General features: G+C 37.4%; 3 protein-coding genes and 1 long non-coding RNA gene across 4 annotated transcripts; all 4 read right to left on the bottom strand.

The window, feature by feature from the left end:
- Window positions 1–3,927: 3,927 nt before the first annotated feature.
- On the bottom strand, window positions 3,928–5,968 carry LOC145899231 (uncharacterized). Its single transcript, XR_014402473.1, has 5 exons — window positions 5,564–5,968; window positions 5,245–5,371; window positions 5,039–5,165; window positions 4,728–4,801; window positions 3,928–4,314 (listed from the first exon to the last, which is right to left on the bottom strand). It is a non-coding gene; the product is annotated as an uncharacterized LOC145899231 (long non-coding RNA).
- Window positions 5,969–7,781: 1,813 nt separating this feature from the next.
- LOC145899181 (uncharacterized) lies at window positions 7,782–10,027 on the bottom strand. Its single transcript, XM_082987910.1, has 4 exons — window positions 9,554–10,027; window positions 9,357–9,467; window positions 9,117–9,158; window positions 7,782–8,467 (listed from the first exon to the last, which is right to left on the bottom strand). Exons 1-4 carry the CDS (start codon window positions 9,987–9,989, stop codon window positions 8,337–8,339), a joined length of 720 nt encoding a protein of 239 aa, XP_082844036.1. The 5' UTR covers window positions 9,990–10,027; the 3' UTR covers window positions 7,782–8,336.
- Window positions 10,028–13,779: 3,752 nt separating this feature from the next.
- Window positions 13,780–15,518, bottom strand: LOC145899228 (uncharacterized). The gene is made up of 4 exons (XM_082987961.1): window positions 15,045–15,518; window positions 14,787–14,897; window positions 14,650–14,691; window positions 13,780–14,051 (listed from the first exon to the last, which is right to left on the bottom strand). Exons 1-4 carry the CDS (start codon window positions 15,478–15,480, stop codon window positions 13,921–13,923), a joined length of 720 nt encoding a protein of 239 aa, XP_082844087.1. The 5' UTR covers window positions 15,481–15,518; the 3' UTR covers window positions 13,780–13,920.
- Window positions 15,519–18,351: 2,833 nt separating this feature from the next.
- On the bottom strand, window positions 18,352–20,517 carry LOC145898994 (uncharacterized). Its single transcript, XM_082987699.1, has 4 exons — window positions 19,729–20,517; window positions 19,537–19,647; window positions 19,297–19,338; window positions 18,352–18,642 (listed from the first exon to the last, which is right to left on the bottom strand). The coding sequence occupies exons 1-4, from the start codon at window positions 20,159–20,161 to the stop codon at window positions 18,512–18,514; spliced, it is 717 nt and encodes a 238-aa protein (XP_082843825.1). The 5' UTR covers window positions 20,162–20,517; the 3' UTR covers window positions 18,352–18,511.
- Between the last annotated feature and the right edge of the window lie 500 nt (window positions 20,518–21,017).

Here is a 21,017-nt window from a genome sequence, read left to right as displayed (position 1 = left end):
GTCTGTTGGTATTATTGAAAGAGTTTAAATGTGAGGGGTGTATGCTACGGGCACAGCACAGGTAAAACTTCAACGCCACTACCTCGCAAGATCGTCAAAAGTTTTGTTGCGTACCACCTAGTTGAGCATTAAAAAGTGACCTAGATATGAAGTAACAAACATTTTGAGATAACCAACGAATTTTTAAATTAGAACCATATCCGCAAACTATAGAAAGTTGCTCGAGTACCACCTGGAATGCCCCCGCGTACTACCGGTTGGGAAACACAGGTTTAAAGCGTTAAAACTTCAAAACACATTTATGAATTCAAAGTCCTGAGTCAAAATGTGGAACTGCACAAGAAGTCTTAATGGGGTTTTGTATTTTCTTGCACAAGTTTTATCCGCGTTTGTTATAAACTCCGGCAAAATCTAGTTTATTTTTTATCAGAAAAGTTTGTTTGCACCAGCAATGCTTCTTATTGTTTCTGCAAAAAAGTGAATGATAATTTTGTGAGAAGATCTCGGTTATGACTTTTTGTGTACAGTATAGTAAACCGCCAACAATTATAATTTATTTAAACCTGGATCTACATCAGCTCCCGGCTCCACATCAAGTTTTGTGTAGTTGCGAATTCCAGCCCGTGCATCTTTCAGTTTCGCCCCTTGGTAGTTAAAAGTGGTCTTGTCCTCATCTGCGTATGTTTTTAAACAATTTGTCAGCAAATAACCAATATATTTTGAAGTTAAAACAGTTGTATGAAAAACTCTTGGAGCAGTAGTGGCGAAAAATGTCAGTGAAGTAACAAAAATTGTTGCCTTTTTTTAAACTTTCTTACCAATTTTTTGTTTTTGTAATGTTGCTTTGTCTGGGGTCCAACGTACAGTACATTTGTCAAAAGCTGCGTAAAGTATAGGCCCACAAATCTATTGTATGTTAAAAACGATTCCACTTCTGGCACATGCATTGACGGGCTATGTGTCATCGACAACTTTACTTTCATGAAGTGGTTTTCTGAGGCTTGGTAAATTGGAGACTGGGACAGCTAGAAATATAAATAGTTCACTGTTTAATTGTTACAATGTTCCTACGTAACCGCAAAGAAAGATTCTGGCCTACATAGTCATGAAACATTATTGTGTCCCCAAAACCGATACAATTTTGCTGGCCTGCCCACCAAACCTTTCTCCTCAAGTAAAATGCAAGACAGTTTCTTAAATCACGGATGCAGAAACTATATTTTTCACATTATATATCAGTTCTATGACATGGACATTCATCACTCCTGTTCCATGTTGCAAATTATTGTGTCCTGCGTTGCTTTTGCATAAACAGTCAAATACAGTCAAGTAATTCACGTATTAGCAAATCAGGCCCCATAAAAGAGGCCTAAAACGTCTGATAACCACAATAGACATTAACGTGATCGTCCATTTTGCAAAAGCATATATCGTCTAAATTTGATCAAATATAATGAAATCTCCCTTTGCCCCAAAAAGATGTTTCTGGCAAACGTAATGATTGTTCCCTGGACACTGAAAGCAATTATATGCTATTCGCATTTTAACCCATTTTGTTTTGATAATGGCATTGTTATTAATTTTTCGTAAAATTACCTTAAACTGTTCAATAACTCATTAAAAAGCTTACCAGCTGTAGGCTAATGGTTGTTTTCCCCCAGCGCACTGTGTCGTCCTTTCCCAATAACGTGACTGACCGTCTTTATAATAAAGCGTTCGCTACCGGTATTTGTGATTATTCTACTGCTCCATTGTATTCCTTTCCTGTCGAATTCATACTACAGTCTACACTGTTTTGATATACTTCCGTTTCTGAGACCGACTCACAAGCAGTGGCGGAGATCCGTGCAAATTATTGGATATAAAACGTAATTTGAACAAACTTTTTTCCTGTTACAACAAAATGACGTTTTGAAACGCTCCGTCTGGCTGTATTCGAGCAAATTATTGGTATTTAGTGAACAACATTAGGCTCGCCAACTGTTTAAGAACTGGAAGGTTGCAAAAAAACATATGTAGCCTCAGAAATCACTGAAGCACACTCAAGGATACAAGCAATATGAAACCCAAAGCGCTAGTATGACGTCACAAATAATGCCTACGAAAGCTACGTTTGGCGTCAGCACACTTAATTCACCACACTTCCAATGGGTTCAAATACACGAAAACACAACAGGCTATACTGTAAGCACGTTGACTTCATACGTAGCATTTCAAACAGGACAATTATTGTTCGGGACAACGACATCTAAGTCGTCGCAGTTAAATCTATGCCAAGTATAGCTTACTTGTTTTCGTAGTTCAATATAGTGGCTGACTCCAATTCGAAGCGTCTGGTTTAAAGCAATTTAATTTAATTCATATTTCAACATACTGATGTCGCTGGTAGAAGAAGCAACGAGCAATACCTGTCTGTGTTCCAGTTAATTTATCGTCAACTTGCTTGTGGGCATTTTGTGTGTTTGCGTCTGTAATAATTGAGCTGTATTTAATGTGAGAAGCACGGATTGTTCAGCTTTATAAAGACATAATCGGAAAGCAACCCTAATCTTATATGTCACCCCAAAATATAATGTTTTTTTGGTTTGACCGCAATTGCACAATGCTTCTACTCTTCACGTGACACTCTTTCATATACGCAGTAATAAGTTATATCGTATTAATGCCGTGTTGTAACACCAACGCTCAAGACAAAAAAAATCGTAATAAAAATGCGAGAGCATCTGCGTATGCAGCTGGTCAACATTTTTTGCGTACATGTTATGGTTTTATTTGTCGCTTTGTGAAAATTCAGTACATGAGACAAAAGTAAATTGTGGTGATTTTTTTGGCGTGTTGGTATAACATACGACAACAACTGTGTCGCTTATCACCTCCCTAATTAAACTGTATTTACAATTGTAATTACTGTGTTTGTGTTTGCTATTTGTTTTTACGGAAAATCTTACGTAAGGCCCACAGTACATTTACATCGCAGCAATTTATTAATGTTACAATAAATGCTCATGCGCTCGTACCGTGAACGAGGATTGCGGCTAGAAAGTTCATGCAATACATTATGAAGAGTATTTTACACCCGTTATATCGTTGTCAGTTGCTATGATACGTCGCCACTATAGATTTGTTGAAACTTGTATTATTATGGCTGTACGAATCAGATTTCATGCTTTACGTAACCTCATCATAGCAACTTTCATAGTAAATGTAGCCAGGTCGCAGCCCAATGTTGTTAGTGCACATTTTGTTTGTAACCACAGGTCGGGGCATCACATCTGAAATTGGGCCACTGTGTATTTTCTTTAATTATCGACAGAATATAGGTCGGGGTAGGTGTTTTACTCCAATAGCGCATAACGCTCAGTGACGTACTTTTGGTGTAATGTCATAAATTGGCGCCCATCTTGTGGTTACGTAACTTTCAATGATTTCAAGAACAGTTTCGTACAATTGTACCCTATAAGACCACAGCAGTTACAGTTTTGATGATTTAGTTCATAAACCTAACATTTCATAGATATATAAACCGGCTCACCAATCATGTTCTATGCGATATAGAAATATGCAACGACTGACGCATCACCGCGCTCCACGGAAGTAAAACTCGAAAAAAACTAAACCACGTTGTGTTTTCAAATAAAACCAGCAGTTATTTATTACGTTAATGCCACAATAGATTACAACACACACTGTAAATCAAAAACGTGGAGTTTACCAACCCGAGGGGTGGTCCCATAATTCCAAGCTACGATGCATAATTCCACCCCTAGGGTTGGGGTGGAAAACTCCACGCCTCAGGATTAACACCGCCAGTGGTGGTAATTTCCACCACTAACCTGCGTTTACCCACCCACTGCAACCTACATATTTTACTGTTACACCCTTGCGTGGTCTTTTCCACTCCTACAAAACTGCACAAATGTAGCAATGGAAATGTATTACAAAACAAGAAATGAAAGAAACAATCACTGTAAATGAAATATTTATTCAAAATTAGCCTCTTTAGTGGTCAAGTTTTATAAAAATGTTTATAGCTAGCATATTTATCAGAAGCAATGTTTCTTACACAAAACAGAAATGTTATAATAGTGGTTACAAATCTTGAAAAGAAAACAGTGGTAATTAGATTGCATACTGTGGCAGCATAAAGGTAGTAAAGTTTTAGGAAAACAAAGATCGGTGATCAGCACATTCAAAGGATAAGAGAGTTCACAATACATATGTTGTCACCTTTACAGAATATTTCTTTTTTGAAGGTGTTTGCATTACATGATGACTTCACAACAGTCTGATAAGGTGTTGTTGTTTCGCTTCAACCTGCAAATTATGATTTATATATAAACTAAAAATATTTGGAACGAACCTGCTAAAAATATACTTCTGAAGCCTTTACTTTGACGAAAAATCACAACTATACAGTTAAAAGTTTGGTGCAGTGCATTATTTTAGGAAATTAGTAGGAGTTGCAAATATTTTTTATAAGCAGGCACTTTATGTCTATTATGTCAAGCAAGTGCATGACAATATTTTCTAAAGGAGCAGATTAAATGCTGGAAAACAACAAAATCAAAATGGCCCACAAATGACTGCACTTTAGTTTAATGGTAGTAATTTTTGCTGTTTTTTGAAAAAGCTTTCCGGACCAATTTGGGTTGCTTAAGGAAAGAATAAGAAACATAATTTTAACGTACAACAGATCAAAATAACACGAAAAATATGCTTTAACTTACCTCACTGTTAATATGCATGAAGGAAGTTTTTCATCCAACAAAACTGACAATTGCTTTATTATTCCATACAGCTCCTACAAAATACAGACAAATAACTTGAACAAACTTTACGTAGGGTATCAAAATTGGCATGAAGAAGAATAAATTTTTGGTTGAGCAACTTTTTTAGCCTGTCATCAACGATTTATCGATATTTGTAATAAAATTGACAATAACAAACCCAATAACAATTTTGCTCCTGAAGTGCAAAGATTTAAGAACTAGGTACAATTTAGTATATAAACACAACAAAGAATAATAAAATGACTTACAACAAAAGAAAACTGAAGGACTGGAGATGTTTATCTGTGTCATCAACTGTTAATCGGGCATATACGACATTTTTATAAATGCTATGATCATCCATTGACCCAAAGTAAAATTATTAGGATCTGAAACCTGAAGAAAATCAAACAACCATAGCATTAATATGAAATAAAATCAAACTAAAAAATGTTGTCAAATCAAAGGCAATCACCTGTTAAGAGGTTGTCTGGTTTTCTCAAAAGAGTGCACAATTTTTTTTCATTGCCATGACTTTAATTGTTTGCATGTCCGTCACACCAGACTGTGGCCTGGTGAGGAATGTTTGTGCAAAGAATAAGCTGAAGACAAGAGATGAAGGTTAACTTAAAAACCAAATTATAGGTCAGCACAGTATGTCAGTCGCTGGACGCTGGTTACAGTTGGAAAATATTTCAATATTTTCAAATATTTATACATATATGATTCGACATTGAATTGACTAAGCTTCTTTGAGCACTGTCAACCAATTTAACATTTGTGCTTGCTGCTACCTTTTATTTTATTTTTATATAGAAGTAAAGCTGGTGATTGACATCACAGTTGGTAACTTAATTGCTTGCTGAATCTGGGTTGTTTTGTCCGACATGGTCATTTATCTTCATGTTCTGAAACTGTTCAGTTATCACACTTTTACCTCTTTCTTAAGAATGTATTTTATACCAGTATTAAAAGAATTATTAGTACATTAAGGAAGCATCAGGATTAGTACTTCAATGTCTGAATCTGTGGAAGTTGTTGTTTAATACACAAACTGGTACTGGTTTAACACACAACCGCATAAAAATGGTATAATTTAACGTGGGTAGCAAAACTAAAACATAATTACCTACCTTAAGTTTTAACAAGCAGCTTTCCTTCCAAAACGCATCGTTAACTAAATAAACTCTAACAGCAAGTCAACTTTAGCCAAGTATTTTTCACATGCGGATACAGACAGACCAGTAACCATAATTTTATCCACTAAGTGGCTCTATTTTTTCAGCAATTTTTTTTAGTTGGGGTGCAATCTGTAAGATCGCGAAAACTTTTCTTGGAGTAAAAAATTAACAAACATGTACAAAACACATTAAAAAAAAATACTTTCTGCCACTCCGAACTGCATGGTTGAATTAATTTTCTTTTGCAATTTATTACACGTTCCGCCATTCTTAGCGCTGCGAAACTCACCCAAACGTCTGTGAAAAGTTACTTAAAAACTATGGCAACCTTAACAAGTTGTTATCTGATGTCGCATACATAAAAAAGCAGAACAAGCATTTCCACATTTAAACCCTGCAACTGAGCTATATGTCAATTTTTGCCTCATATGGAACTTACATTAAAGTATACAACTGTTGTGATACTAGCCACGCGTATTTCTGTCTCAACTTACTGATTACCAGGAGTGTAGCGTTAATTTTTTAACCGACCAATCAGTTGGTAGGGTAGATGCTAAAGAGCCACCCCACAGATAGGCGGGAATCAACCTTTACTTACAAGATATTAGTTGTTGTTTTGCTATTAGTTGTTAGTTCGGCAAATGTTTTCAAATTAATTGAAATTTGTAGAGGTGCCCTCAGGCAACAATGGAGCTTTACAAAACCCCGCGTAACTCCTATTTCTTGTGATAACTTGATTGCGATACAAAAATCTCTCACTGTCTATTGTCACTGTAATTCATGTGTGAGAAAACAATCCAGCCTTTGTTTGGGCACAATTGGCATATAGCTCAGTTGCAGAGTTTAAATATGGAAGTGCTTGATATGCTTTTTTATGTATGCGACATCAGATAACAACTTGTTAAGGTTGCCATAATTTTCAAGTAACTTTTCATAGATGGTTGGGTGAGTTTCGCAGCGCTTAGAATGGCGGAACGTGTAATAAATTGCAAAAGAAAGTAATACAACCATGTATTTCGGAGTGGCACAAAGTTTTTTTTAATGTGTTTTGTACATGTTTGTTAATTTTTTACTCCAAGAAAAGTTTTCGCATTGAAATGGATGTCGATCTCAAGGAATGCACCCCGACCAATAAAATTTTAAAAAAGTTGCTGGAAAAATTGCGCCACTTAGTGGATAAAATTATGGTTACTGGTCTGTCTGTATCCGCATGTGTATTTTTCTTCCAAATTAACGAGTTTCGAAAATACGCGGCAAAACATAAAAATGTTATGCGAATATATTTTTTCCTTTTATTTGTACAATCTTCTTTTGGGTAACGTAATGCTGGTTAAACAACGATATATCGCTTAATTTATTTTTGTTTTTAAACACTCAATGCAAAACTGAATGTTAATTCAAAATTTTCAATTAATCTGGTCTAATCGGGCAAATATACGTTGATTGCAAAAAAAGCTCCATGTGGGGCCGTATCTCACAAGTCTCGAAAATTGAGCGTTAGAGGTCATTCGTTCATGCACCTGGTGACAGTTTCTCTTGTTTGCCAAAAACAATTGCCGGGTCTGATGACTTATGAAGGAGAACTACGACTGGTTAACAGAAAATAGTTTTGACCAGAATTCCCAAACAAGGGTCAGGACTAACAGAAAATTACAAATTGAGCATAATTTCTGTGATTCATTTTTCCACAAAATCTACCTTAATATTTTGGTAGTTTTTCTGCTAAATGTTCAACAGCACCCTCTACCAATTTACTGCCTGGAAACCATAATAAAACCGCCCCAAGCTCGCTGAATCGCTCTGGCAACAGCCTGTTCATTTGCGCTCACTCAATCAAAACACCAGCACCTATGCATGGCCCATTGCATTGTTGCACACAATTAACTCTGTTACGCAGGAGTTCGAGAAGGGCATTTCCCGACCAAGAAACTCTTTTCCACAGAAATACAGAGATACGTCCTCCAGATGGAAAATTTAGTTAGTTCTACCCATAAGTCATTCTCCATCAATGGAAAACAATTTACAATTGCAATGATCACCGAGCCTACAAGGGTGGAACTACAACAACCACATGGGTGTAACTTTCCACCGACAATTTATCAATACGTGGCAAAGCACACGCCAAAACTTTTGAGGTGGAAAACTACAACAAAGGGGTGGATTTTAACACGTAAAGGTGGTAAAATTCCACTTCGGGGTGGAAAAGTCAAACATAGGTTGGAAAATTCCAAGCTATGTTGGTAATTACCACCTTTTTTCCACCCTAAAAATTTACAGTGCATAGTCTTGGATAAATGTGACATTAATAGAAATCAGCAATTACTTGGATATAAGATGTAACACAGTATTAATTTTGTTCAGGTCACCAAGAATCAGTTGTGATCAGTTACTTCTCTTGGTTTTTATCTTTGGAGTTTCCAGCATCTTTCTCGCCGATTGTATATTCTTGCATACTGCTGACACCAGCTACCGATCCTTTGATGACTGCTTTGTTGAAGTTGTACACTTCGGTACCACCTGAACAACAAATACGATTAAACCTTCATAAGCAAAAACCTGTATTGCAATCGACGTATTGGTCTGTATAAACAGAAGACGGGCAACAAAGGTTTGTTGCATATTAATGAAGGCTGTTTACAGGCGACACGGTCCAAGCATTCAAATACGTCACATCAAGCTTTTACATCCAGGAATTGTGCCAAAGTAGTCTTGGCACCAATGTAGATATATGCTATCAACATTATGCAGCGCACTTAATAGTGATTATCAATGTACATTTTAGGTATTTTTATAGGCATACATTTGTTTCATTTTCGATAGCACACTCTTGTCACATACAACGCCACGAAATTTACGTTTGGCATCAAGTTCTAGACGTTATGGTTCAAACGTTTATATTACAGGATGTGACGTACAGGAAGACGCTAAGTCGGGAGCAATGGACTTTCTCCATATACTTTATCTCATGGTAGAGATGAGCATTCGGTTTATTATAATTCCTTGACCCGAAAAACACCATAGTTCACAACACGTCATTGGTCCCGCAATATTTTGTTGTATTTGCTTTGTGGGGTTTTGTATTTTCTTGCACAAGTTTTATCCGTTTGTGATAAACTGCGGCAAAATCTAGTAATTTTTCATAAAAAAAATTTGTTTTGCTACTTACCAGGTGCCGGTTTGTTTGCACCAGCAATGCTTCTTATTGTTTCTGCAAAAAAGTGAATGATAATTTTGTGTGAAGATCTCGGTTTTGACTTTTTGTATAATCTGTGTATAAGAAACAGTATAACAGCAGAAACAACACATAATATATGAAACGCATTCAAGTCAAGAAATTCGTTGTGCTATGTGAAGTTGAAATATTTTAGTAAGGTGTAGTAGACTGCCAACAATTATTTATTCAAACCTGGATCTACATCAGCTCCCGACTTCACATTAACTTTTGTGTAGTTGCGAATTCCAGCCCGTGCATCTTCCAGCTTCGCCTCTTGGAAGTTAAAAGTGGTCTTGCCCTCATCTGCGTATGTTTGTAAACAATTTGTCAGCAAATGACCAATATATTTTGAAGTTAAAACATTTAACTTTTGTTCTAAACATTCTTACCAACAACAGACACGGAGTTAAACTTCAAGGCATTTAAATGTTGCATGGTAAACTCCAGGGCAATTTCCATTGCAAGTTTATAAAGCTCTAATTCTAGTCTTCTCGAATTGACTTTCTCTATAATCTCAGTTGCCTGTTTCTTATCCACGTCAGCAGTGAACGCTATGCTGCCGGGGCGAAAGTCGGAAGCGGAAATGCCCATCTTGTGTAAAGCAAAGCAGAGCACAGCTACATAGCCACCATATTTCACTATATCCCCCGGTTTGAATTGCGAAAAGAGAGCAGTGCCCACATCACGGAAAGCGCCATCCACTTTCACCGCGTAACGACCGCCGCGAACATCGACACAAACTTCGGTGTCGCGATATTCCATTTCAACTTTAAACTTAAGGCTTCTTCTTTCCACTTCTCCAGGTGTTTGTGCTGGTTCCATCATAGCTAATTACACAATACTTTAGACCAACCTGTAGCGTTACGAACTGCAAATTAAATTGGTAAGTATTTCCAACAGAAGTACAGTACATTTCAAAAAAACTGCGTAAAGTATAGGTCCACAAATCTATTGTATGTTAATGCATATAATCAACCATCTTCAGGAAGAAAATGTCCTAATAACAATTAAACTGCAAACAATTTAAATTTCTAGCTGTCCCAGTCTCCAATTTACCCAGCCTCAGAAAACCACCTATTCATGAAAGTGAAGTTGTCGATGACACATGGCACGTCAATGCATGCGCCAGAAGTGAAATCGCCTTTAAGCCTGCCAAATCGACTGGATATCATATGTATCCTCACAATGTGGCCCACTGGTACGTGGTTGGTAACCGATAAAATAGACAAATGTTTTTTTCCAACGCGATTTACATTCACACACATGTATCGTTTTAGTTTAAACATGTAACGTCGAGACTTATATAAGTTTGGTAACCTAGAAACTACATCTGTTTAAGTGATAGGGAGCGAAACCTATCTTTACCAATCCCAAACAATTTATTTAAACTTCTTTATGTTTTCGATACACCTGATATGTTTGAAGTTGTCACGAGATAAAGTGAAACAAACCAAAATGTCAGGTTTCAAAATTAATCTATCTTACCCTAAAATCGGGTAAGTTGCTGTTTCAATTCTTCGCCCCCAATTGCCCACGGCTCCTACTTAACAGCAAAGAATAATTCAGGCCACCATAGTATCGGTAGTGGTTGTTTACCTGCCTATTTGGTATTTCTATCCACCCCCATACATGAGTAGACTGTATTTATTTATTAGAATCTGCAAGAGACGTTATATATCAGCACATTATATATCATGTGACATGGACATTCAGCACTCCCGTTCCATGAATCAAGAGACACAAGCAATAACGAAATAAAAAGTACAACCTGGATCTAAAAACTTACACAAAAATGATAAACAATGCATTTACCATTATAAATATTAGGTTGTATTTCATTTTTGCGACTGTAATTTGTTGACAACAAATTGGGTCGCAGTCCATAGTTGTAAAGCCCTGATTTATTCCAGAATCACTAGTTAATAATTGGTTTAATCAAGTTAAACTCCAAGGTAGAACCTGGGACACCATTTGTCAGTCATTAATCCTATAAAATGCCAAATGCGACCAACAAAGACTGTTGTTTTACAGTTAATATTTAACTACAAGCTTCCGAGAACAGCAATGAACGGAACAGTGACCCGTCAAGCCTTGCATCCTGCTCTTTTTAATTAAACACCAGTCTTCATGAAAGCGGAAGTTTAGCAGGCTAAACAAAGCCCGACGATGAAGGTTGTGCACTTGGTAGAACTAAAACGCAATCATGCGTGTCGAAGCGATAATTCCAGACAGCTCTGTATATTTTTGTACAAAAATATATTTCGATACAAAAGCATCATTAGTGTCTACAAAAACTTTATGTACTTTAGGAAACTTCTAATGCCTTTACGAAAATTTAGCGAAATGTATTTTTCTTTATAATCAACATTTACAGAGCTGTCTGCTATGATCGCTTATAATAAGACTGCAAGATATTTTTAAAGCGCTCTGTTTACTTTTGTAACATCTAAATTTCGTTTGGTGTGATTATCAAATAAACTCTCACTAACCAACCTAAACCTGTGAAAACTATATCTTTGATATTGCGCATGTAAATTTTTAATGATACCTATATAGCATGCCCCCGAAACCTGTTTCATTACGCAAAAAGTGGAACAGTTGTTTAAACCATGGGATCCAAAAACTATTTTTCTTAGCGGGGATACCAAACTCCCCAAACAATGAAGTTGTTCCTGTTTCCTGATACACCCAATAAAAAAAAGGACAAGGAACAATGGTGCGCAAGCGCAGGATCGCCAAAAAGATAGATTACGTTATAATTGAACCGAGGTTGTTAAAACGTTTTGTATACTGACGCTAAAATGTAGTGTTTTGATTTGGAATGATTTGGAAATCAACAGAAATTCATTGTTATCGTTCATGCTGTAGTAGCGAACACTGTGCTATCGCTTGTTTCTATTTTGTCGTTGAGCTAGTTGATAATCCCTGCTTGGAAAAAAGACAAGGCATAATCCAGACCATCTATATAACTTTGCGACAAAGGTTCACAACTTAAAAAGGTCAAACGGTCTGCATTGCATAAAAATATTCCTTCACAAACTTGACTTCGCAGAATACATTGGTTAGTATGTCGCTGTATTCCAGTGTATTTACCAGAGTGTCGATCCGGAACTGAACCCGCAAATGAGAACCGGTTTGAACGGTTTATTTTCATGAACCGGGGCTGAACCCGAAGCAGTAAAGTGAAATCTGCAAAAACCCGAACCGGAACTAAACCGGATAAAACTCCCCTTTTTGAACTGAAACGTCTTTGCCTTCCGAAAATGCTGAAACAGTAGTAAAGAGGCCCTTAATCTAAACCTTTGATCCCCATGAGCGTTAATTTGGTTGAACCGGATCTGAATCCGTACCCCTTGCGTATAAATTTTACAACGCTAACCGGAACAGGACCGGATGAAAAACTTTTGAAACCCAAACCGGAGTTAAAGGGGAAAACAAACAAATTAGAAACCCGAACCGGAACTGTATCCGTATGATGAGCGGTTCGACTCCCTGCGTTTTACTCGTATTCTTCGTGAGCGTGAAGGAACGCAGAGATTTGAGCGCAATATATGTGTATTTTCATGCCACTTAAGATTTGCCTTTGGGAAGCGGAGCACTGCAGCACTTGTTCCACCCCCGAACTCCAGGTTTCATACGTTCGTTCAACTGACCAACTCAAAGTTTTTCTTTAAAAAGTGTTTCTTTTTTATAACACAAGACTGTTGGTGACATCTAAAACATATGGAAATAACGATTGTCGTTACATCACAGTAATCACACAGTTGTAGAAAGAAGGTTGTACGCCTGCGGATAAAATACCCCTGTTTGACATTGCACGACTTCTGTCTCTGTGAATTCCCGCACGTAACCACCATCGCTGCAGCTGTTTGGAACAGTCCAGAAACTTTATCACCGTTTGTTGTCGCCCCTTGTTTTTTCCTCTGTGCTATAAAACTTCGTTTTCACAAGTGCCGACATTCATTTCACAATGTCGATGAACCCTAATAGTTGTTTTGCCATGTGAGCTCGGGCGTGGTGCAGATTATATTAAAGCCACGTTTTTATTTTTCAGTCCATATATAGGAAACTGCTGAAATGTTGCGTGCGTTTTCCAAATCTCTTTCAGTGGGTCGTTCGTTTACTGCACCATTGATGTCAAGGGCTATGGCCTACGATGGCTCCATTAAGGACGAAGGTGGCAAACTTGCAAAGAAGGCTGCAGCTGATGAGAGCCAGTACATCCGACAGATCGAGAGGGAATTAGTTGACGTTGTATTTGCTTTGATTATCGGCAGAAGATAGGTCGGGCTAGATGTGTTTCTTCGAGAGCTCATAACGCTCATTGTCGTAATTTTGGTGTAATGTCATAAATTGGCGCCCGCCTTGTGGTTACGTAACTTTCAATCATTTCAAGAATAGTTTCATACAATTGTACCCTATAAGACTACAGCAGTTACAGTTTTGATGATTTAGTTCATAAACCTAACAATACACAGATATATATAAACCGGCTCACCGATCATGTTCTATGCAACAAAGAAATACACGACGACTGACGCATCACCGCGCTCCACGGAAGTAAAACTTGAAAAAAACTAAACCACGTTGCGTTTTCCAATAAAACCAGCAGTTATTTATTACGTCACATACCACAATAGATTACAACACATAGTCTTGGATAAATGTGACATTAATAGAAATCAGCAATTACTTGGATATAAGATGTAACACGGTATTAATTTTGTTCAGGTCACCAAGAATCAGTTGTGATCAATTACTTCTCTTGGTTTTTATCTTTGGGGTTTGCAGCACTTTTCGCGCCGAATGTAAATTCTCGCATGGTGCTGACACCAGCTACACCTCCTTTGATGACTGCATTGTTGAAGTTGTACACTTCGGTACCACCTGAACAACAAATAGGATTAAACCTTCATAAGCAAAAACCTGTATTGCAATCGACGTATTGGTCTGTATAAACAGAAGACGGGCCACAAAGGTTTGTTGCATATTAATAAAGGCTGTTTACAGGCGACTCGGTCCAAGCATTCAAATACGTCGCATAAAGCTTTTACATCCAGGAATTGTGCCAAAGTAGTCTTGGCACCAATGTAGATATATGCTATCAACATTATACAGCGCACTTAATAGTGATTATCAATGTACATTTTTGGTATTTTTATAGGCATACATTTCTTTCATATTCGATAGCACACGAGTTTATATTACAGGAGGTGACGTCCAGGAACACGCTAAGTCGGGAGCAATGGACTTTTCCCATATATTTTGTCTCGTGGTAGAGATGAGCATTCGGTTTATTATAATTCCATTTCCGCAAAACAACAACACATCAAATGGGCCGCCGCAATATTTTCCTGTTAACTTTGTTGTAATTTGCTTCATTGAGTTTTGTATTTTCTTGCACAAGTTTTATATCTGCGTTTGTTATAAACTCCGGAAAAATCTAGTTAAATTTTCAAAAGAAAAGTTTGTTTTTGCTACTTACCAGTTACCGGTTTGTTTGCAGCAGCAGCAATCCTCATTATTTCTGCAAAAAGTGAATGATAATTTTGGGTGAAGATCTAGGTTTTGACTTTTTGTTTACTGTGTAGTAGACCACCAACAAATGCAACTTATTCAAACCTGAATTTACATCAGCTCCCGACTCCACATTAACTTTTGTGTAGTCGCGAATCCCAGTCCGTGCATCATCCAGCTTCGCAGTTTGGAAGTTAAAAGTGGCCTTGCCCTCATCTGCGTATGTTTTTAAACAATTTGTCAGCAAATAACCAATATATTTTGAATTTAAAACAGTTGCACGAAAAATTCTTGGAGCATTAGTGGCCAAAAATGTCAGCAGTGAAGTAACAAAAACTGTTGCTATTTTCAAAACTTTCTTACCAACAACAGACACGGAGTTAAACTTCAAGGCATTCCAATATTGCATGGAAAACTCCTGGGCAATTTCCATTGCGTATTTAAAAAGCTCTAATTCCAGTCTTTTCGAATTGGCTTTCTCTATAATCTCAGTTGCCTGTTTCTTATCCACGTCAGCAGTGAACGCTATGCTGCCGGGGCGAAAGTCGGTAGCGGAGATGCCCATCTTGTGTAAAGCAAAGCAAAGCACAGCTACATAGCCACCACATTTTACGATATCCTTCGGTTCGAATTGCGAAAAGAGAGCAGTGCCCACATCACGGAAAGCGCCACCCACTTTCACCGCATAACGACCGTCGCGAACTTCGACACAAATTTCGGTGTCGCGATATTCCATGTCAACTTTAAACTTGAGGCTTCTTCTTTCCACTTCTCCAGATGCTTGTGCTGGTTCCATCATAGTTAATTACACAATATCTTAGACCAACCTGTAGCGTTACGAACTGCAAATTAAATTGGTAAGTATTTCCAACACAAATGTATTCTATATAGTTTTTTGGCGTAATAATTGTTAATGTTGCTTCGTTTGTGGTCAGTACATTATTTACACAAATACAGTAGATTTGACAAAAGCTGCGTAAAGTATAGGTCCACAAATCTATTGTATGTTAATGCATACCCATCTTCAGGAAGAAAATGTAATAACAAAAACTGCAAACAATTCAAATTTCTAGCTGTCCCAGTCTCCACTTTACCCAGCCTCAGAAAACCACCTATTCATGAAAGTGGAGTTGTCGATGACACATGGCACGTCAATGCATGCGCCAGAAGTGAAATCGCTTTTAGGCCTGCCGAATCGACTTGATATCATGTGTATCCTCTTAATGTGGCCCACTGGTAGGTGGTTGGCAACGAACAAAATTGAAAAATGTTTTTCCAACGTGATTTACTCACACACATGTATCGTTTTAGTTTAAACATGTAACGTCGAGACTTAAGTTTGGTAACATAGAAACTACATCTGTTTAAGTCATGGGGATGGTTATCTATAACAATCCCTAACAATTCATTTAAACATCTTTATGTTTTCGATACACCTGATATGTGTGAAGTTGTCACGAGATAAAGTGAAACAAACCAAAATGTCAGGTTTCAAAATTAATCTATCTTACCCCAAAATCGGGAAAGGTGCTGTTTCAAAACTTCGCCCCCAATTGCCCACTGCTCCTACTTAACAGCAAAGAGTAATGCAGGCCACCGTAGTATTGGTAGTGGTTGTTTACCTGCCTATTTGGTATTTCTATCCACCCCCATACATGAGTAGACTGTATTTATTTGTTAGAATCTGCAAGAGACGTTATATATCAGTTCTTATATATCAGCACATTGTATATCATGTGACATGGACATTCAGCACTCCCGTTCCACGAATCAAGAGACACAAGCAATAACGACATAAAAAGAACAACCTGGATCTAAAAACTTACACAAAAATGATAAACAATGCATGTACCATTATAAATATTAGGTTGTATTTCAGTTTCGCGACTGTAAAATTGCATTTGATGACAACAAATGGGGTCGCAATCCATAGTTGTAAAGCCCTGATTTATTCCAGAATCACTAGTTAATAATTGGTTTAATCAAGTTAAACTCCAAGGTAGAACCTGGGACACCATTTGTCAGTCATTAATCCTATAAAATGCCAAATGCGACCAACAAAGACTGTTGTTTTACAGTTAATATTTAACTACAAGCTTCCGAGAACAGCAATGAACGGAACAGTGACTCGTGCAGCTGCGTTGTGTCTACAAAGTGATGGGAAATAAACGATGTTGTTTCGGTGTCATTACATTCGAAACAAAATATCTGTGTACGCACATTCAAACCTCACCAAAAATTTCAACACATTATACTTGCAAATTTTTAATAAATGGTTCAATAACACATAGGGATGCCAAACCCACAAGCAACAAAATGAACTTCTTGGTGTTTTCGACACACCTGGAATGGATTAAGCTGTCACATGATAAAGTTTTCGACCGTAATAATCCTTCCTCAGAAAGCGAAAGTAATTATAAACTCAACCTACGTCAAACTAAAACCTATAGTGGATTCTTGTTTCAATCATTCGTGTGCAAAAGGCGCACTGCTCCTCTCAAGTATTGTTTTGTTTCGTGAGGTAAACCTTGTATCACTCTTTACAGAGTAGATGGCTGCTTATGGCGGTAAAGCAATTACACTTGGTTCTGCCCTAAACGCTGCTAACATATGGACTTTTATATCCTTAAAGTGCAACAATTTTAAACAGTTTAGAGAATCGCAATTTATTTTTAGACCTAGAACCATCCAACAGCAGGTATATATCGTTTGGACCAAATGTTTTTCATTGCATAGTCATAAAATATTATGGCGTCCCCAAAACCGATTGGGAATTTGATTGAAATTGATAATAAAGAGTGTTTATAGTAGTGATGTGTAAAACACACAATTTTGGTTATTTTATGATATAAATCGGATATACATACCTTAAAAAGCATTTATCTTTTAAACCTGCTTTACACTATTGAAAGCAAGTGGTCATACTCAGCCTACGTGACGTATATAAGATTTAACTAAAAGATATTTCCAAAGTCAACCACAGGCACTGGAATGAAGATTACAGGTTATCAAACCCACCAAAACATCCAAATCCTAGCACAGTTTTAACTTTTCTGATAATATCCCCTGGTTTAAATTTTATCAATATGTGTTGAGTAAATAGCCTTTATTATTGTCAAGCCTTGCATCCTGCTCTTTTTAATTAAACACCAGTCTTCATGAAAGCGGAAGTTTGGCAGGCCAAACAAATCCCGACGACGCAGATTGTGCAACTAAAACGCAATCATGCGTGTCGAAGCGATAATTCCAGACAGCTCTGTACACCTTTGTACAAAAATATATTTCGATACAAAAGCATCATTAGTGTCTACAAGAACTTTATGTACTTTAGGAAACTTCTAATGCCGGCAGAAGATAGGTATAGGGGTAGTTGTGTTTCTTCGATAGCACATAACGCTCAGTGACGTAGTTTTGGTGTAATGTCGTAAACTGGCGCCCATCTTGTGGTTGCGTAACTTTCAATGATTTCAAGAACAGTTTCGTACAATTGTACCCTATAAGACTACAGCAGTTACAGTTTTAATGATTCAGTTCATAAACCTAACAATACATAGATATATAAACCGGCTCACCGATCATGTTCTATGCAACAAAGAAATGCATGACGACTGACGCATCACCGCGCTCCACGGAAGTAAAACTCGAAAAAAACTAAACCACGTTGTGTTTTCAAATAAAACCCGCAGTTATTTATTACGTCACATACCACAATAGATTACAACACATAGTCTTGGATAAATTTGACATTAATAGAAATCAGCAATTACTTGGATATAAGATGTAACACAGTATTAACATAGTTCAGGTCACCAAGAATCAGTTGTGATCAGTTACTTCTCTTGGTTTTTATCTTTGGGGTTTCCAGCACCTTTCTCGCCGAATGTATATTCTCGCATTCTGCTGACACCAGCTACCGATTCTTTGATGACTGCTTTGTGGAAGTTGTACACTTCGGTACCACCTGAACAACAAATACGATTAAACCTTCATAAGCAAAAACCTGTATTGCAATCGACGTATTGGTCTGTATAAACAGAAGACGGGCCACAAAGGTTTGTTGCATATTAATGAAGGCTGTTTACAAGCGACACGGTCCAAGCATATTCAAATAGGTCGCATAAAGCTTTTACATCCAGAAATTGTGCCAAAGTAGTCTTGGCACCAATGTAGATATGCTATCAACATTATGCAGCGCACTTATAGTGATTATCAATGTACATTTTAGGTATTTTTATAGGCATACATTTTTGTTTCATTTTCAATAGCACACGCTTGTCACATACAACGCCCTGAAATTTACCTTTGGCATCAAGTTCTAGACGTTATGGTTCAAAAGTTTATATTACAGGAGGTGACGTACAGGAAGACGCTAAGTCGGGAGCAATGGACTTTCTCCATATACTTTATCTCATGGTAGAGATGAGCATTCGGTTTATTATAATTCCTTGACCCGAAAAACAACATAGTTCACAACACGTCATTGATCCCGCAATATTTTGTTGTATTTGCTTTGTGGGGTTTTGTATTTTCTTGCACAAGTTTTATCCGCGTTAGTTATGAACTCCGGCAAAATCTAGTAATTTTTTCATCAGAAAAATTTTGTTTTGCTACTTACCAGGTGCCGGTTTGTTTGCACCAGCAATGCTTCTTATTGTTTCTGCAAAAAAGTGAATGATAATTTTGTGTGAAGATCTCGGTTTTGACTTTTTGTGTAATCTGTGTATAAGAAAAAGTATAACAGCAAGAACAACACATAATATATGAAACGCATTTAAGCCAAGAAATTCGTTGTGCAATGTGAAGTTGAAATATTTTAGTGAGGTGTAGTAGACTGTCAATAATTATCTATTCAAACCTGGATCTACATCAGCTCCCAAATTCACATTAACTTTTGTGAAGTTGCGAATTCCAGCCCGTGCATCTTCCAGCTTCGCCCCTTGGAAGTTAAAAGTGGTCTTGCCCTCATCTGCGTATGTTTGTAAACAATTTGTCAAAAACGATATATTTTGAAGTTAAAACAGTTAATTTTTGTTCTAAACATTCTTACCAACAACAGACACGGAGTTAAACTTCAAGGCATTCAAATATTTCATGGAAAACTCCAGGGCAATTTCCATTGCATGTTTATAAAGCTCTAATTGCAGTCTTCCCGAATTGGCTTTCTCCATAATCTCAGTTGCCTGTTTCTTATCCACGTCAGCAGTGAACGCTATGCTGCCGGGGCGAAAGTCGGAAGCGGAGATGCCCATCCTGTGTAAAGCAAAGCAGAGCACAGTTGCATAGCCACCATATTTTATTATTTTCCACGGGATGAATTGCGAAAAGAGAGCAGTGCCCACATCATGGAAAGCGCCATCCACTTCCACTGCGTAACGACCGTCGCGAACTTGGAGACGAATTGCAGTGTCGCGATATTCCATTTCAACATTAAATATAAGGCTTCTTCTTTCCTCTTCTCCAGATGCTTGTGCTGATTCCATAATAGTTAATTACACAATATCTTAGACCAACCTGTAGCGTTACGAACTGCAAATTAAATTGGTAAGTATTTCCAACACAAATGTATTCTATATTGTTTTTGGCGTAATAATTTTTAATGTTGCTTCGTTTGTGGTCAGTACATTATTTACACAAATACAGTAGATTTGACAAAAGCTGCGTAAAGTATAGGTCCACAAATCTATTGTATGTTAATGCATATAATCAACCATCTTCAGGAAGAAAATGTCCTAATAACAATTAAACTGCGAACAATTCAAATTTGTCCCAGTCTCCAATTTACCCAGCCTCAGAAAACCACCTATTCATGAAAGTGGAGTTGTCGATGACACATGGCACGTCAATGCATGCGCCAGAAGTGAAATCGCCTTTAAGCTTGCCGAATCGACTGGATATCATATGTATCCTCACAATGTGGCGCACTGGTACGTGGTTGGTAACCGATAAAATAGACAAATGTTTTTCCAACGCGATTTACACACACATGTATCGTTTTAGTTTAAACATGTAACGTCGAGACTTAAGTTAATATTGAACTACAAGCTTCCGAGAACAGCAATGAACGGAACAGTGACCCGTGCAGCTGCGTTGTGTCTACAAAGTGATGGGAAAACAACGATGTTGTTTCGGTGTCATTACATTCGAAACAAAATATCTGTGTACGCACATTCAAACCTCACCAAAAATTTCAACACATTATACTTGCAAATTTTTAATAAATGGTTCAATAACACATAGGGATGCCAAACCCACAAGCAACAAAATGAACTTCTTGGTGTTTTCGACACACCTGGAATGGATTAAGCTGTCACATGATAAAGTTTTCGACCGTAATAA

This window comes from Ascidia mentula, chromosome 4 (assembly GCF_947561715.1).
Source record: "Ascidia mentula chromosome 4, kaAscMent1.1, whole genome shotgun sequence".
NCBI lineage: Eukaryota > Metazoa > Chordata > Ascidiacea > Phlebobranchia > Ascidiidae > Ascidia > Ascidia mentula.
The sequence above is the reverse complement of the archived record's forward strand: the minus strand, read 5'-3'. Positions and strand labels throughout refer to the sequence as shown.

Bases quoted from the DNA above. Each gene is read 5' to 3' on its own strand.
- LOC145899228 (XM_082987961.1), bottom strand. From the start codon at position 15,480: ATGATGGAACCAGCACAAGCATCTGGAGAAGTGGAAAGAAGAAGCCTC. The intron at 14,898-15,044 runs GTAAGAAAGTTT...AAACATACGCAG, and splicing joins TAACTCCGTGTCTGTTGTTG to ATGAGGGCAAGGCCACTTTT. The intron at 14,692-14,786 runs GTTTGAATAAGT...CACTTTTTGCAG, and splicing joins GGGAGCTGATGTAAATTCAG to AAATAATGAGGATTGCTGCT.
- LOC145898994 (XM_082987699.1), bottom strand. From the start codon at position 20,161: ATGGAATCAGCACAAGCATCTGGAGAAGAGGAAAGAAGAAGCCTTATA. The intron at 19,648-19,728 runs GTAAGAATGTTT...AAACATACGCAG, and splicing joins TAACTCCGTGTCTGTTGTTG to ATGAGGGCAAGACCACTTTT. The intron at 18,643-19,296 runs GTAAGTAGCAAA...TTTGTTGTTCAG, and splicing joins TGCAAACAAACCGGCACCTG to GTGGTACCGAAGTGTACAAC.
- LOC145899181 (XM_082987910.1), bottom strand. From the start codon at position 9,989: ATGATGGAACCAGCACAAACACCTGGAGAAGTGGAAAGAAGAAGCCTT. The intron at 9,159-9,356 runs GTTTGAATAAAT...ACTTTTTTGCAG, and splicing joins GGGAGCTGATGTAGATCCAG to AAACAATAAGAAGCATTGCT. The intron at 8,468-9,116 runs GTAAGTAGCAAA...TTTGTTGTTCAG, and splicing joins TGCAAACAAACCGGCACCTG to GTGGTACCGAAGTGTACAAC.